The sequence below is a fragment of the Clytia hemisphaerica genome, unplaced genomic scaffold, assembly GCF_902728285.1.
Source record: "Clytia hemisphaerica strain Z4C2 unplaced genomic scaffold, Clytia hemisphaerica genome assembly, whole genome shotgun sequence".
Classification (NCBI taxonomy): Eukaryota; Metazoa; Cnidaria; class Hydrozoa; order Leptothecata; family Clytiidae; genus Clytia; species Clytia hemisphaerica.
In genome coordinates, this window is record NW_027104489.1 from 682,375 (window position 1) to 695,097 (window position 12,723).

At 34.7% G+C, this 12,723-nt stretch overlaps 1 protein-coding gene across 3 annotated transcripts in view; it reads right to left on the bottom strand.

Moving 5' to 3' along the window:
• LOC136821543 (nose resistant to fluoxetine protein 6-like) overlaps nt 1–12,723 on the bottom strand; it is a 42,161-nt gene that overhangs the window by 16,006 nt on the left and 13,432 nt on the right. For 2 of the 3 annotated variants that reach the window (XM_067077766.1, XM_067077768.1), the window contains exons 10-14: nt 6,592–6,671; nt 6,175–6,297; nt 5,778–5,916; nt 5,247–5,430; nt 4,672–4,814 (exon numbers count right to left, since the gene is read on the bottom strand). In XM_067077766.1, the coding sequence (XP_066933867.1) occupies nt 4,672–4,814; nt 5,247–5,430; nt 5,778–5,916; nt 6,175–6,297; nt 6,592–6,671 (669 nt within the window). Of the gene's footprint in view, nt 1–3,647; nt 4,098–4,671; nt 4,815–5,246; nt 5,431–5,777; nt 5,917–6,174; nt 6,298–6,591; nt 6,672–12,723 lie in introns of those variants that run through there. The other variant, XM_067077767.1, reaches the window with a different exon arrangement.

Consider the following 12,723-nt stretch of genomic DNA (forward strand, 5'->3'; position numbering starts at 1 on the left):
TTGTCTTGCAATAACCGGATGCTTCAGAGGAACATCCAGAGAAAAAATCTACCTTGAGCTAGGATTTGAAAGCCTGGCAAACAGGCGGTTAACTAGAAGACTCGTATTTTTTTATAAAATAATCAATGGCTTTGCTCCTGCTTATCTTACGAATATTCTTCCTCCCCAGAGAGGAGAGGAAGAGCGCAATGCAGGGCGAAGGATAAAAACCACCACTCGAGGCACCTTTCTGTAGAACCGAGCGCTATCGTGCCTCTTTCTTTCCTTTTTGCATAAATGAATGGAATAACCTCGGAGATCATATACGGAATCTTCCAACTATTAAGTCCTTTAAGCAAGCAATTCTCCAATTCCTCAGACCCAGTGCTAACCCAGTTTTCAAAGCTAGTGACAACAAGGGCGTGGTTCTCCTTAACCGATTAAGGGTTGGTTTCAGTCATCTTCGTGAGCATAAGTTCAGGCACAATTTTGCTGACACAGTCGACCCTTTTTGCAACTGTCGACAAAATTCAGTCGAAACAACACAGCATTTTTTGGTGCATTGCTCTGATTACTCTAACGACAGACTTGTTATGTTTGACAGCCTTCTTCAACTTGACATAACTTTGTTTCCATTTAATCCCAGAACATTGTGTAGAATACTTCTTTATGGTGACCCCGAATTTAGCGTTGTCCAAAATCATGATATATTGAGCATAACGATAAAATTCATCTGCGATACTGGACGTTTTGGGGGACCGTTATTCTAGTCTTATGCTCCAAGTGCTCTCCTAGCTCTTTCTGTTTATTTTTATTTTTGTTATCAATTATTTTCTGTAGTTAGTTTTTGTTGTTTTTTTCTTTTTATATATATTTTCTTTTTATATATATTTTCATTTCTTAGTTATTATTGCTCATCTTGTAAGCTCATTTGGGGTTCCTTCCTCCTGGCGGTATGATCTGGTGGTCCTTTTGCGGGAGGATAGGAACCTTTAGATTTGTACTATTTGTTCGTGGGACTATACTATAGATAAAAAAAAAAAAAAAAAAAAGAAGAATTGAATTGTACAAAAATAAACACACTCGGAGCTTTTCCATATGTTGGGGTTTTGAAATTTGCCTTTGTAGCCAACAGAACAAACCAATAAACAAGGGCTACGCTGAGGAACGGAATCTATTTCTGCTAATTTCTTTGCGTGGAGGACCGAAAGGCTCAACCCTGTTATCAAAACTTTTCAAATTATAAAGGTTGCCTTGTGATCTTCAGTGTTTTAGGGGCCCTTTTAGCGCGTTCAAAGAAAATTTACATTATCAGATAAAGACAAGCAAAAGCGGTCAATAATTGAAAATACGGGTGGTTGCTTGCTTGTGTAGAATAAAAAATTTCCAATTAAACTGTAGTCTGGAGAAAGTTCAATCCATCACTTACTATTCAAGTACTGGTTCAAGCAGTTGACCGTTGAATTCAAAAGTTTCGTCACGTCATAAATATCACATTCTTTGGGGACACAAACTCCATATGTTGATAGAGGCTGCAGTACAGAAGAAGATATTGTAAGTAAAAGCATTGTGTAGAAAAACATGAGTTAGATATGCGATTTAAAGTCTATTTCAAATTAGTTGATTTCCTTCTTTTTCTTCCTTTTCAATCTTTATTTTCCGATCTTTTTCGAGTTTTTCTTTGTAACAATATCCCACTCCTGTTTGTCTTTTCAACGAGCACAAAACCGCTACTTAATTCAAATTCTATCAAAAGTTATTGGGGTTTGAAAAAACACTGCCAGCTAATTTGAAATAGACTTTAACAACGACTCCATGTGAAACCAAAAATTAGGCCTTTAAAATATGACCCTCACAATGAAGAAGAAACTTGGGTAATTTGAACCTAAAGAGCAAGAGCCCTAGATGGGCTCATATGGATCATAAAGAAATCGTCAGAGACGGAAGATGTTTACCCAGCTGGCACACAACGTTGTTTTAACGTTCATCTAACGTTATATGGACGTTGTGAACGTTAGATAAACGTTAAAAGAACGTTGTTTGCCAGCTGGGTAAACACTGCTTATTAAAACTTACTGTAACTCTATTCATTAGGTTGACTGCCACATTTTTCATGTCACAATAATGCGTATTGGGAATAGACATGCACTCCTCATAATTACCAATCCAATTGACGTTCCCTTCAAACAGACCAGTTGGTGGCTTTCCCAATGCGTCCAAGTCTGGTGCATGAAAGAAGAGAATACAAAGAAACACTGAGTCATTTTATATCAGGGGGATGGACGAACATTTCCAGGGGGTAACCCGAGAAGAATTACCAAGAACATTTTTTCATTTTTCAGGGTTAAAAGGTTAAAAGTTATTCTAAAATTTCAGGAGAGTAAAACACTGACTCACTTTGAGGTATGAAAAGGGCTCTTCTGCAAATTTTGCTGTTTTCCAGGGGTTATCCACACATTTCTAAGAATCTATTTTTGCCTTATGTGCAGTTCTGTTATAATTCAGCTAATAAGGAGCTAATAAACGGGAGTTTGATATAAACAGGGATTTGGAAAAATGGGGAATGGCGCCTTAGTAATTAAGGTGGGTAGAGTAGAATCTGTATATAAAGTATCAATTAAATCTTACATTTTCCAACATCTGGTCCTTGGGAAATCTTCACAAGTTCAGTCAAACAATTCAATTTTGGATACTGTATACAAGTGGAGTCAACTTGTGAAAAATCGAATTGAAATTCTTTAAAATATTTCAACTGCTGCATGAAATTTAGATTTTTGGTCACGTGGTATGCTATTCGATCAGCGATTGGTTGGTGATTGATTTCTTGGCATGATGATAACCCAATCCAGTTAAATAGTATAAGTATAAGGAATTTTTTGGTATCGTTGCACATTATATACTGTGACTTTTTCTTTAGTTTTTTTTAACCTGTAATAAAAGAAAAACTTTTCATTTTATGTCCAAAATAACTTATATACATAATCTAATTGTTAGTGTCGACAAAAAGTGCACAGAAAGTTGCCAGTTAAAATATTTGCTTGGAAAAGATTGAAAGAAGTCATTATACACGTTTTTTTATAAGAACATCCAAAATTTTTGAAGCCTTAGGAGCCTACTTAGAAGCCTACTTTTTGAGTTTCAAGCCTAAAAATGTTCTCATTTTCACCATTTTATGAACGTTTTTGTCCGTTTTCTTAAGAAATTGGCAGTTTTAAAGTCCACAAAGCCTTAAATGTTCTTAACTTGTTCCTAACATTTTGACAATCGAAGCCTTATGTTCTTATATAGTTTGTCCTTATTAAAAAAACGTGTATCGAGGTTATTATCGGCAACAATTCTAGAACGAAAGGGTTACAAAAAATAAAAAAAATCCAAACTAAAAGCGTGTATATTTGCATTCTTTAAAAAGCTAAATCATCAAATCGTAAAAAGTGTAAAAAAAACATATTAAAATTTATAAAAATCTAACTGAACTGTTATCTTAAATATATACAAGTTAAAGAAGTATTGTAAAGTTATGTAATATATTATGAAATAATTTTTGAAAACGGCAAGTTTTGCCGGTTTATGCGTCCGTCAAGGCCGACTTAATGAGTAGTAGCATTTCAAAATCTAATGATTTTTCTTTTTTGCAATTCCTTACTCGATTATTCATATCAAAGCTCGATTGATCATGTTTTTAATTAATTATTCTTTTCTTACTGTTAATGTTAACCGAGACAAGTTTTAGCTTTCGGGGTCTCGAGACGATGTTTATAAATGAGGCAAGTCCAAACTTGTTCCCTCTTTCAAAATATCGAATTAGTTCCGTGTAAAAATATCACCATAGCCTTAGCTATAAGCTAGTTTAAGTGGTTACTAGTAAATAACATTTGTTAACGCTGAGTGCGTAAGACCAAACGCCTTTACGGCGGTCTATAGACCGCAGAAATATTTATGTTTTACGTTGACATGGTGATGAAATGAATTTACTATTATAAAGTTTACAAAACAAAATCATACCATCTTTACATTTTGAGGAGCAACTTTTCGAGATTGAAAACAGGATATTCGATACACACAGCCACGATATATGATAAGAAATATGACGTCACGATAATCGGAATGAAAGCGAAAGCCTACAAGAACAATGAAAAATTATGATTGATGATATTTCATAAAGAATGATTCAGTCACGTGGTTTAGCCAAATTAGGATTTGATTTGACTAGAAGTCTCAAAACAAAACGAAGAGGACCACCACAGATATCTATTATACAAAAAAACTAGATAAAGCCACTTTGTCACTGGTTGAAGCAAAATAACGTGCCATCTCTAAGTTGATAATATCCTAGACCGTCATAAAGAACGATTTAACCACGTAGTTTAGCCAGATTAAGCTGATGTGACCAGAAGTCTCGAAACCAACCTACGACACCAATTGTCTGCGTCATAATGCTGATAAAAAATAAACCAGTTGTTTTGGCTGAGTGTCGGTCATGGTTTATTAAAACCACATCTAATCCATGGCATATCCATTATTTTAAAATTGACTTTTTTAGATATGATCTTCTTATTTTGAGAGCACTACCTTCCTTAGTGGTGGCCGAAAACCATTCCGTCTGAAGCAAATCGTAGCTTAGTCCATGGTTTATAAAGGTCAGCGGTTCGGACCTTACATAAACAGTTTTAAAGGAGATCAATCGAAACTTACCAAAGTGACCTCAGTGAAATGAAAATTGACATTCAATGTTGCGAAATAATAATCGATAACATAAAAATGGATCAAATAAACTCCATAAGTTAAGCGACTCAACGGGATGAATACTTTCCATCCAAGAAAATCATTGATAATACCTACAAACGTAGAAAAGAAGATATTTTTCAATAATTGAATACTTCCGTCATTAATTAAAAGTTAAATATACATTAGCCGACACAGTCATCTCTCTAATTGGAACCTCTATCCACTGGAGAGTCTTCCGAGAACTTTTATGATTTCGCACCCAATACGTCACTTAAAGAATAGAAAAAGTGACGTATTGGGTGGAACTTTTTGGAAATGCTTGGATCTCCAGTGTTGCATATCATGAATTATAAAAAAGATTAATGTATTTCGAACTGAAACATCAGCTCAGCTTGCAATTCGAATATTCCTCTGTTTGCTACAATGACTTCATTGAAAATCGAATAAGAGAATCAAATGTAAGAAGCTCCAAAACACATATAATACCGCGTGTCAGTTCTTTAAATCACACCTTTTCCACTGAAGAGACAAATTCTACTTACTGCCGTAACCATTATGACAAGCATAGATAACCCAACATATCGCAATCGCCCACACAAGGCGGAAAGACATTCCATAAATCAAATTTTCTGCTTCGTTCCAAGATTTGGTAACTGCATTGAACGGCCCATAAACAACAGCAAATCCAAGTCCGATAGCTACCAACCAACCAAGAAAGTAAAACAACTAGAAAGAGAAGGATCTACTATCAACTGATAAAATATCATTACCCTGTAAGTTAAGATTGAAAACGTTTTTTTGATTTCAAATCCGCATACACACATAACTGAGGAAAAAATTGATTTTATTTAGACTCATTTCACAAAAAAACATGGTGGCTCGATCCAGACATATCGACATAGAACCGTAAAAATCGGTTAATAATTTCAATATGATCTTCCAGTGGCTCTTGGTGGGATCATGTCTTTATTACAATGGAATCAACGATATAATTACCAAGCTCTTAAACCGTAGGACATTGGACGAAAAAGAACAACAAATTTAATGGTACAAAGGAAAACAAAACGACTTACAATAGCGAATCTTCCCTTGATGGTCTTCTTATAAAACAAAACATATCCAAGAACAATACCAAGAATGTAAGGTCCGATTCTTGTCCATGGTTTGAAGTAAATATATTGCTGATAAGCAGCAAAGCTAAAAGTGCCACCACTGAAATCAATAGAGGAGGGAATGGTCTTTGAAATATTCCTTTTAAATTGAATTCGGTTAGTTATTTGATAAGCCAAGGAAAATTCATTTTTATAGCATAAATGTATGATGTTCAATAGGTTTTCAAGCTTTTTAAGCTATCTGCTTCGAAAAGCTTTTACGACAAACAATAATATTAGACACAGAAAATGTGAATTTAGTACAACATCAGTGAAAATCAGAATAAAAACTTAATGAAAATATCAGTTGCAATCTTACCTGGGGTCGATAGCTTGAGCAACGATCGGAGATGCCTTCTTTAAATGAATTATAAGCCCGTTAGCCAACAAATATTCGAACAGAAAAACACCAGTCGTTAATAACACTCCTACAATCTTGAATCTAAATACGAGAAAACGGAAGAAATGGTTACCGGCCAGTCAGGTCCTACAGTCAGAGCTTGCAGATCCGGCACAGACAAGCAATGTCGTTCGTATCGTATTTTTACTTTCGAACGCAAATAAACGTTCCCATAACTTTCCCATAACTGAGCGCTGCCTGTTTGAAACTTAGAAAAATAGCATGGATCATTTGTGGACATCAAGGTTTGAAGATCGAGCCTCCTTCCATAATGTATACCTGTATGTGTCTCTATCTCCTTAAGTGGTCGAGTAAAGAAGTAAAGGATACACAAACCTGTACATAGCCCACATGATCAACGGTGAAATGATGTAGAATTGCATGTCGTTTGCCAAATACCAACTCACTCCATAACACTGTGAAAGAATAGATGAAAGTCTTCAGGGATCTTCAATATTACAATATTAACATGAGGAGAGAAAACAGATTCGGAGATTTAACGAACTCTGATTTTCAACAACCCTTCTCTGGCAGAAAAAGCCTTGTTTCTAGTCATTTCTTATCATATAACGAATTGAACCGGTAAAAGATTTCTGCACAAAATAACTAGCCGGTACCCGGCGTCGCACGCCGGTTAAGCTGTAGCTGAACGCACTAAAAGTCCTTTGGATGTTGAAGGTGGCTTAAAAGCACGATCAAATATAAAAAAAGAAATCTCATAGTCTGCATGCAAAATCTTCAAAGCTTGACTCTAGTCCTCCCCTGGGTGGCTTATCTGTGTACTGTCCCCGTGACTTAATTTTTTGTTTTTAAATCTGAGAGTAGATTTTTGTCTCGCTTCGCTCGCGTTAAATATGTCGTCCAGGAAAAAGCGGTACAAAGAAAGCCACAAAGAATAGTGCAACTCGGTCAATGTTTTTACAGATAAAGACAATACTAAATTGCTTTTTTTAACTTTTGCCATATCTAACTTTTCGAATTTAGATATGCAAAATGTAGTACACACTTTTTAACAGTAACGACGAATGGAATGTTTATATATGAAGAAAGAGGTGGACTATTTTTTCTCTTGCTTTTTATCGCCCTTTGAATGCTGTTGTTGTTCGACAACTTTATTATTTTTATGTTTTAATTTACATTTGAAATGTTCTTTTCTATAAAAGGAATTTGTTGGCCCAGCCGCGCAGCGCAAGTGGGCCTTTAAAAGCAACTGACCGAAAAGATTTTGGCTTTGTCGGGGCCTGTGCGCACAATAAATTAACAAGTCCAGTAGTCCAGGCTAAACCAGCGGCCGATTTAGAATTTTTGCCTCGCCTACCCGCACGATGTTTGACCTACTCTTATATTGGAATGAATTGGTAGTAAAGTCAAATTTCATTCTCTTTATGGCAAAGTATTTTTTAAGGTTTTCAAGATGGATGGAGTCAGGTCAGGGAGCAAGTGGGAGCATTTGGATGTTGGAGTTTAATATTTCAAGCTTGACAGAGACTTTTTTCAAGTAAACTTATGTTGTAAGTCATTTAAGGATACTAAAATGCAGCTCATGTGAGTGTAAATATGAATAAGTTTGGAATGTTTTTCATGATGCTACGCGTTAAATCGATATTTCTGAACTTTGACAGTCAACATTTGACATTTGAAGTTTGTGAATTTATTTAAACCGATTTTTTTCTTTCATACTAGTAATAAAAACATAAAGTAAATCTTTACAAAATGCCCTCTACTAATTTGAAAAATATTGGATTCGACTTTGTCCAATAACTGTTTGATATTGCTCCATAATATATTGTGTAGTGTATGTAGCCCTTTAAGGTTTGTGCCACTTTTTGGATGACGGATTGAGTCTAGCGTTTTCTCTTTATTTTCACGCAATTCATCTTTAAATAGTGTATTTATGACAGATTATTTGATCATCAATTTGACGTTGATTGTATGAAAACAACGCGTTTTAGATGGGAAATAAGTGGTTTCATTTCTCATACAAAAGTTGCCCCTCTAGACCCCTTTCGGGACTCAATTCATCATTGCATATCCACATTAATCTCAATAAAAAAATTACATCCTAGTTTCTTCTTCGTTTGGTTTCAGAACATTCCTACAATTCGACTTGAACGTCTTTTGTCGAATGTATACCAAGGTATTTTTCTCCTTCTTAAAGAGAACAATAAAAAGTTTCTTGCCATAACATAACAAAGTATAAATGCTCGAATTCAACGACGTGGAAAGCCACATGATTGATGCTTGGAAATGTGGATCTTTACTTTTGAATTTTAGCAAGATAAACATGACTGCAAAGGACATGGTTGACGCAAAAGAGGCATAAAGTAGGGACATTGATTCATTAAAAATGTCCGGTAAATTTCTTCCTTTGTATGCTATAATGAATGTGGCCACCTGTAACAGTCCTGCAAATCCAAGTTGTATCGTTTTTGGAAGCACATTCCTACAAAAGAGAAATATAACTTTGTCTTCAATTTGTCTTCGAGATTGAACGGTAATGGGTCGAGTTTCCATAGCAACAATGGTCAAAACAACTGAAGAGATGGTCAAAATGAGAATTGTAAACCATTGCTGGAGAATCGTGTTTCGTTTGCTTTTTGTTGACAATTTGTGCATTGAATTGAAAGCAGTCAATATTTTGTGTGATTTCATGAGAACTATTGCAATGAAAAACGTGTATAAGTTCCCAGCAATAATAGCATCTAGAAAACAAGTGAACATTCTCGGTTCTGTATGAGGAAATATCACAAAAGCTGCATTGAGCAGGATTGAGGTAAACAAGTGAATTACAGTCAGTATAAAATCTGAGCTTTTAACAATGGGTGTTTTGTGATATATGATAAAGATTATCAATGTTAAAACACAAAATGCAATGTGAAAACAGCTTAATCCAAAAGCCGTGAAATAGATTGTGCTTTTGACCAGAAATTCCTTACGATACGAGTCAAAACATTCAGAGTGAATTTCGTTGGAAAGATAATAGCGAGGACATTTCTGACATTTTTCAACATTTCCTTTGTTGAATTTGATGAAGTTTTGTTGACATTGTTTACAAGTAAAACCATATTCGGAATTCCATTTCGTGAATTGTTTCAAACGTTTTCCTCTGCTTTGTTCCCAGCCTGGTGAACACTGATATGATTCACATGTAGTTTCAAAGACACCTTCTCTAAATTTCGCATTTATTTCCTTCAGTCTGAAGGCCAACGTTTCCTCGTTCGAGAAGTACATCTTATATACGAACAAGTGTGACATCTTTCTTATAAAAACCACACCAATGTTTGAAAAGGGAAATTATATGTATAATTCTGTTCTTGTACCCTTTTCACCAATCAATTCAAAGATCGTATCAAAAAGGGTAAATGCTGTTTCGAGCACCGTTTTATTTTGTTCAAAATGTTTTTCAAGTAGAGATATTTGCCTTTTGAATTTTCCCCCGTTGTTTACGATTAATTGACGCATTTTGGTTTGGTAGTTGAAAATCACTATTTCTTCTTGATCACCAAATCGGAAAGCTGATTCTATCATAGATTCTGTAAGGTCGTGAGTAAACCAGATAAAATTTGTATAAAAATAAATGTTTACAGTTTTCACAAACTTTATTTGATCATGAGGATTGCCAAACAAGACCAAAACATTATGCGATAAATCTTGATGTAAAATGTCGACGGCTCTGGTAAAGTTGGTGGAATTTTGAATGTCAATAGTATCTGTAAAATAGCAAGTATCAAAAAGGTCTTGTTGGCTTATCGTGTCAATAAACCTTCGATGCATTTTTGAATAATATTCACTGGAATCTCTTTTCGGTCCTTTTAAAAGTAATAAACCGAAACGCTTCCATCTGAAGATTTCCATGTGTTTAGCAAAAGTGTTCGATTCTAGCTCTAAAAAGTCAACTAAAGTATAATAATTAAGATGCTTATTACCGTTGAAATTATTTATTTTACTGATTTGATTTAAAATTAGGATAATTGAATGTCGCCTTGCCGTTATCAAATTTGAAAATAATTCGGTCATTTCATTATCCATGTGAACTATAAAAAACAAGATTGTGTTTTTATTTCTAGTAAGATATCTCCAATTAACTATGCCATAATTGTTGAATTTGATTAAAGAAGCATTAAATTGTATATTCATTTCAAGATCCAATATAAACGTGGTTGTTAGACGAATCAGCAGTTCACGATCTTGACAAACATCAAAACTTAGATATTCAAGGTCGTCGAATGTCGAGTACCGTTCTTTGGCAAGATAGAATGTTTTGTTAATGACATTATGGTAAAGAACAGCTCTCCTTTGCAAATCTGTCTTGTTTAAATTTCCATCACATTTTGAAAAAATGCCAATGACCTTTTCTGAGGTGGTGAAAGTTAATGCAACAACTATGAGCAGTATTTGTAAAATCATTCTACCCATTTACTTCGGAATACTTCAGTTAGCCACACTTGAATATTTTATCCCTTAGTGTTTTTTTTTCGATCCCTTCGTGTTTTTTTTTCGAGGCGTTTTTTACATAAAAAACTTAAAATTTTCATATTTTTGATTGTCCTTTACTAAAATTAAAAACGCAATCTGTTCCAGTTTCGTGGAGTGTTCTTTTGTCATTGCTCACAGTTCCTGGTGTAGGGGGGGATTTTGTTCGTTTTAATTAAAGTCCCTCGACTCTTTTACTCAAAGAACTTGTTTTACAATTTTGGAAAGTACATCAATGGAGGATTTTCCTGAAAAGGTGTATTTTATAAATTTTACTGAAGTAGAATAAAAAATGTCCAAAAATCAACAAAATTTGCAATTTTTCAATAACAAACTTGAAATTTAGCTCAGCCCCGTAAAATTTCAAGATTGACAAGAGCGCAATCCTTAAAAATAAAGTTCGGCTACTGGTAGATATCAATAATTAGAGATATAAAAGAGACGGGTAAAGGACGGAGTATTTAGTAGTTTGCCACGAAACCCTCAGTTTTAAAATATGTTCAACTATTCAAATTGCACTGCAATGACTTCAGTTCTTGTCCACCTGATAGCAGGGATATGTTATAGCGGAGCTGGATGAAGGACGAGAATTCCTTAGCGGATTGCTCCTTTGTCTTTTCTATTGTAAACTGTTCATAATAGAAATCCATCTCTGTCCCCTTGAGTGTTCTGTTTTTATAAGAAAAAAGAAGCAGAACAAGTAATACTTTAATGGACCTACCTATTTATAAAACGAATAATTAGAATTTAATGGAAGTAATGTATAATTTTAAATTTCGATTTATATATCTATTGGAACGGAGAAAGCAATTAAGAAACGCATCGATGTTTAACGGTGAAAGAAAAATAATATCGACACTTTCATCAATCATTCAGAGAAAATTAAAACTGAAGTAAAAAAAACATTTAGTTTTCAGTTTTCATTATTTCATCACAGATTGAGGAGTGTCGGGGTGGAGGATGGGGGAGGGGGTAGTCAAAAACAAACTATACACACAAACTCAATCATAATATACATATAAACAAATTTCATATATACAATTTAGAAATTTAAGGAGATACAATTTTAGAAATTTAAGAACATAGATTTATATTTTTAGTTATCATTCAGGAAAAATTTCTTTTTCGAAAATTGGGCTCTGTCACATTTTGGGCATTGCCATTTTACATCATTGTGCAAAAAATCATGAAAATCTGTCGAGTATAAGTTGAAAAAATGAAGGAAAACCGTTTTACGCCGGTTTTCGGCTGTTCCGGCGATTTTAAAGGAGTTCCGGATTCAAAGGATGATTTTTTTGGAAATCAAACGATGCTAAGTTTTGGGCATCATCATAAAGAACATTTTTCTGTAAAGAAACAATTAAATAAGTTGAAAAAATGTGACGGAAATGTGAAAAAACGACGATTTCCGGCACCGGAAAAATTTTTTTTTCGGCAAACGGTTTTCGACACCTTTTCGGCAGTACTAATGTGCATCTATGTGCAAAAAATCGCAAAAAACTAATGAGAAAATCTCGAGAAAATCTCAAAAAACCGCTTTTTTCGGGACATTTCCGGTTCTACCGGCCGGAAAATTTTTTTTTTCGAAAATTGGGCTCTGTCACATTTTGGGCATTGCCATTTTACATCATTGTGCAAAAAATCATGAAAATCTGTCGAGTATAAGTTGAAAAAATGAAGGAAAAACGTTTTACGCCGGTTTTCGGCTGTTCCGGCGATTTTTAAGGAGTTCCGGATTCAAAGGATGATTTTTTTGGAAATCAAACGATGCTAAGTTTTGGGCATCATCATAAAGAACATTTTTCTGCAAAGAAACAATTAAATAAGTTGAAAAAATGTGACGGAAAAGTGTAAAACAGTGTATTTTATGAAAAAGCCTGGTTCTTTGAGTTCTATGAGTCTGCTAAATCGCGTGCCACGCGTGCCAGCGTGCTATGCGTGCCAGCGTGCCTACGTGCCTGAGTGCCAACGTGCCTTGGCGTGCCAGCGTGCCAT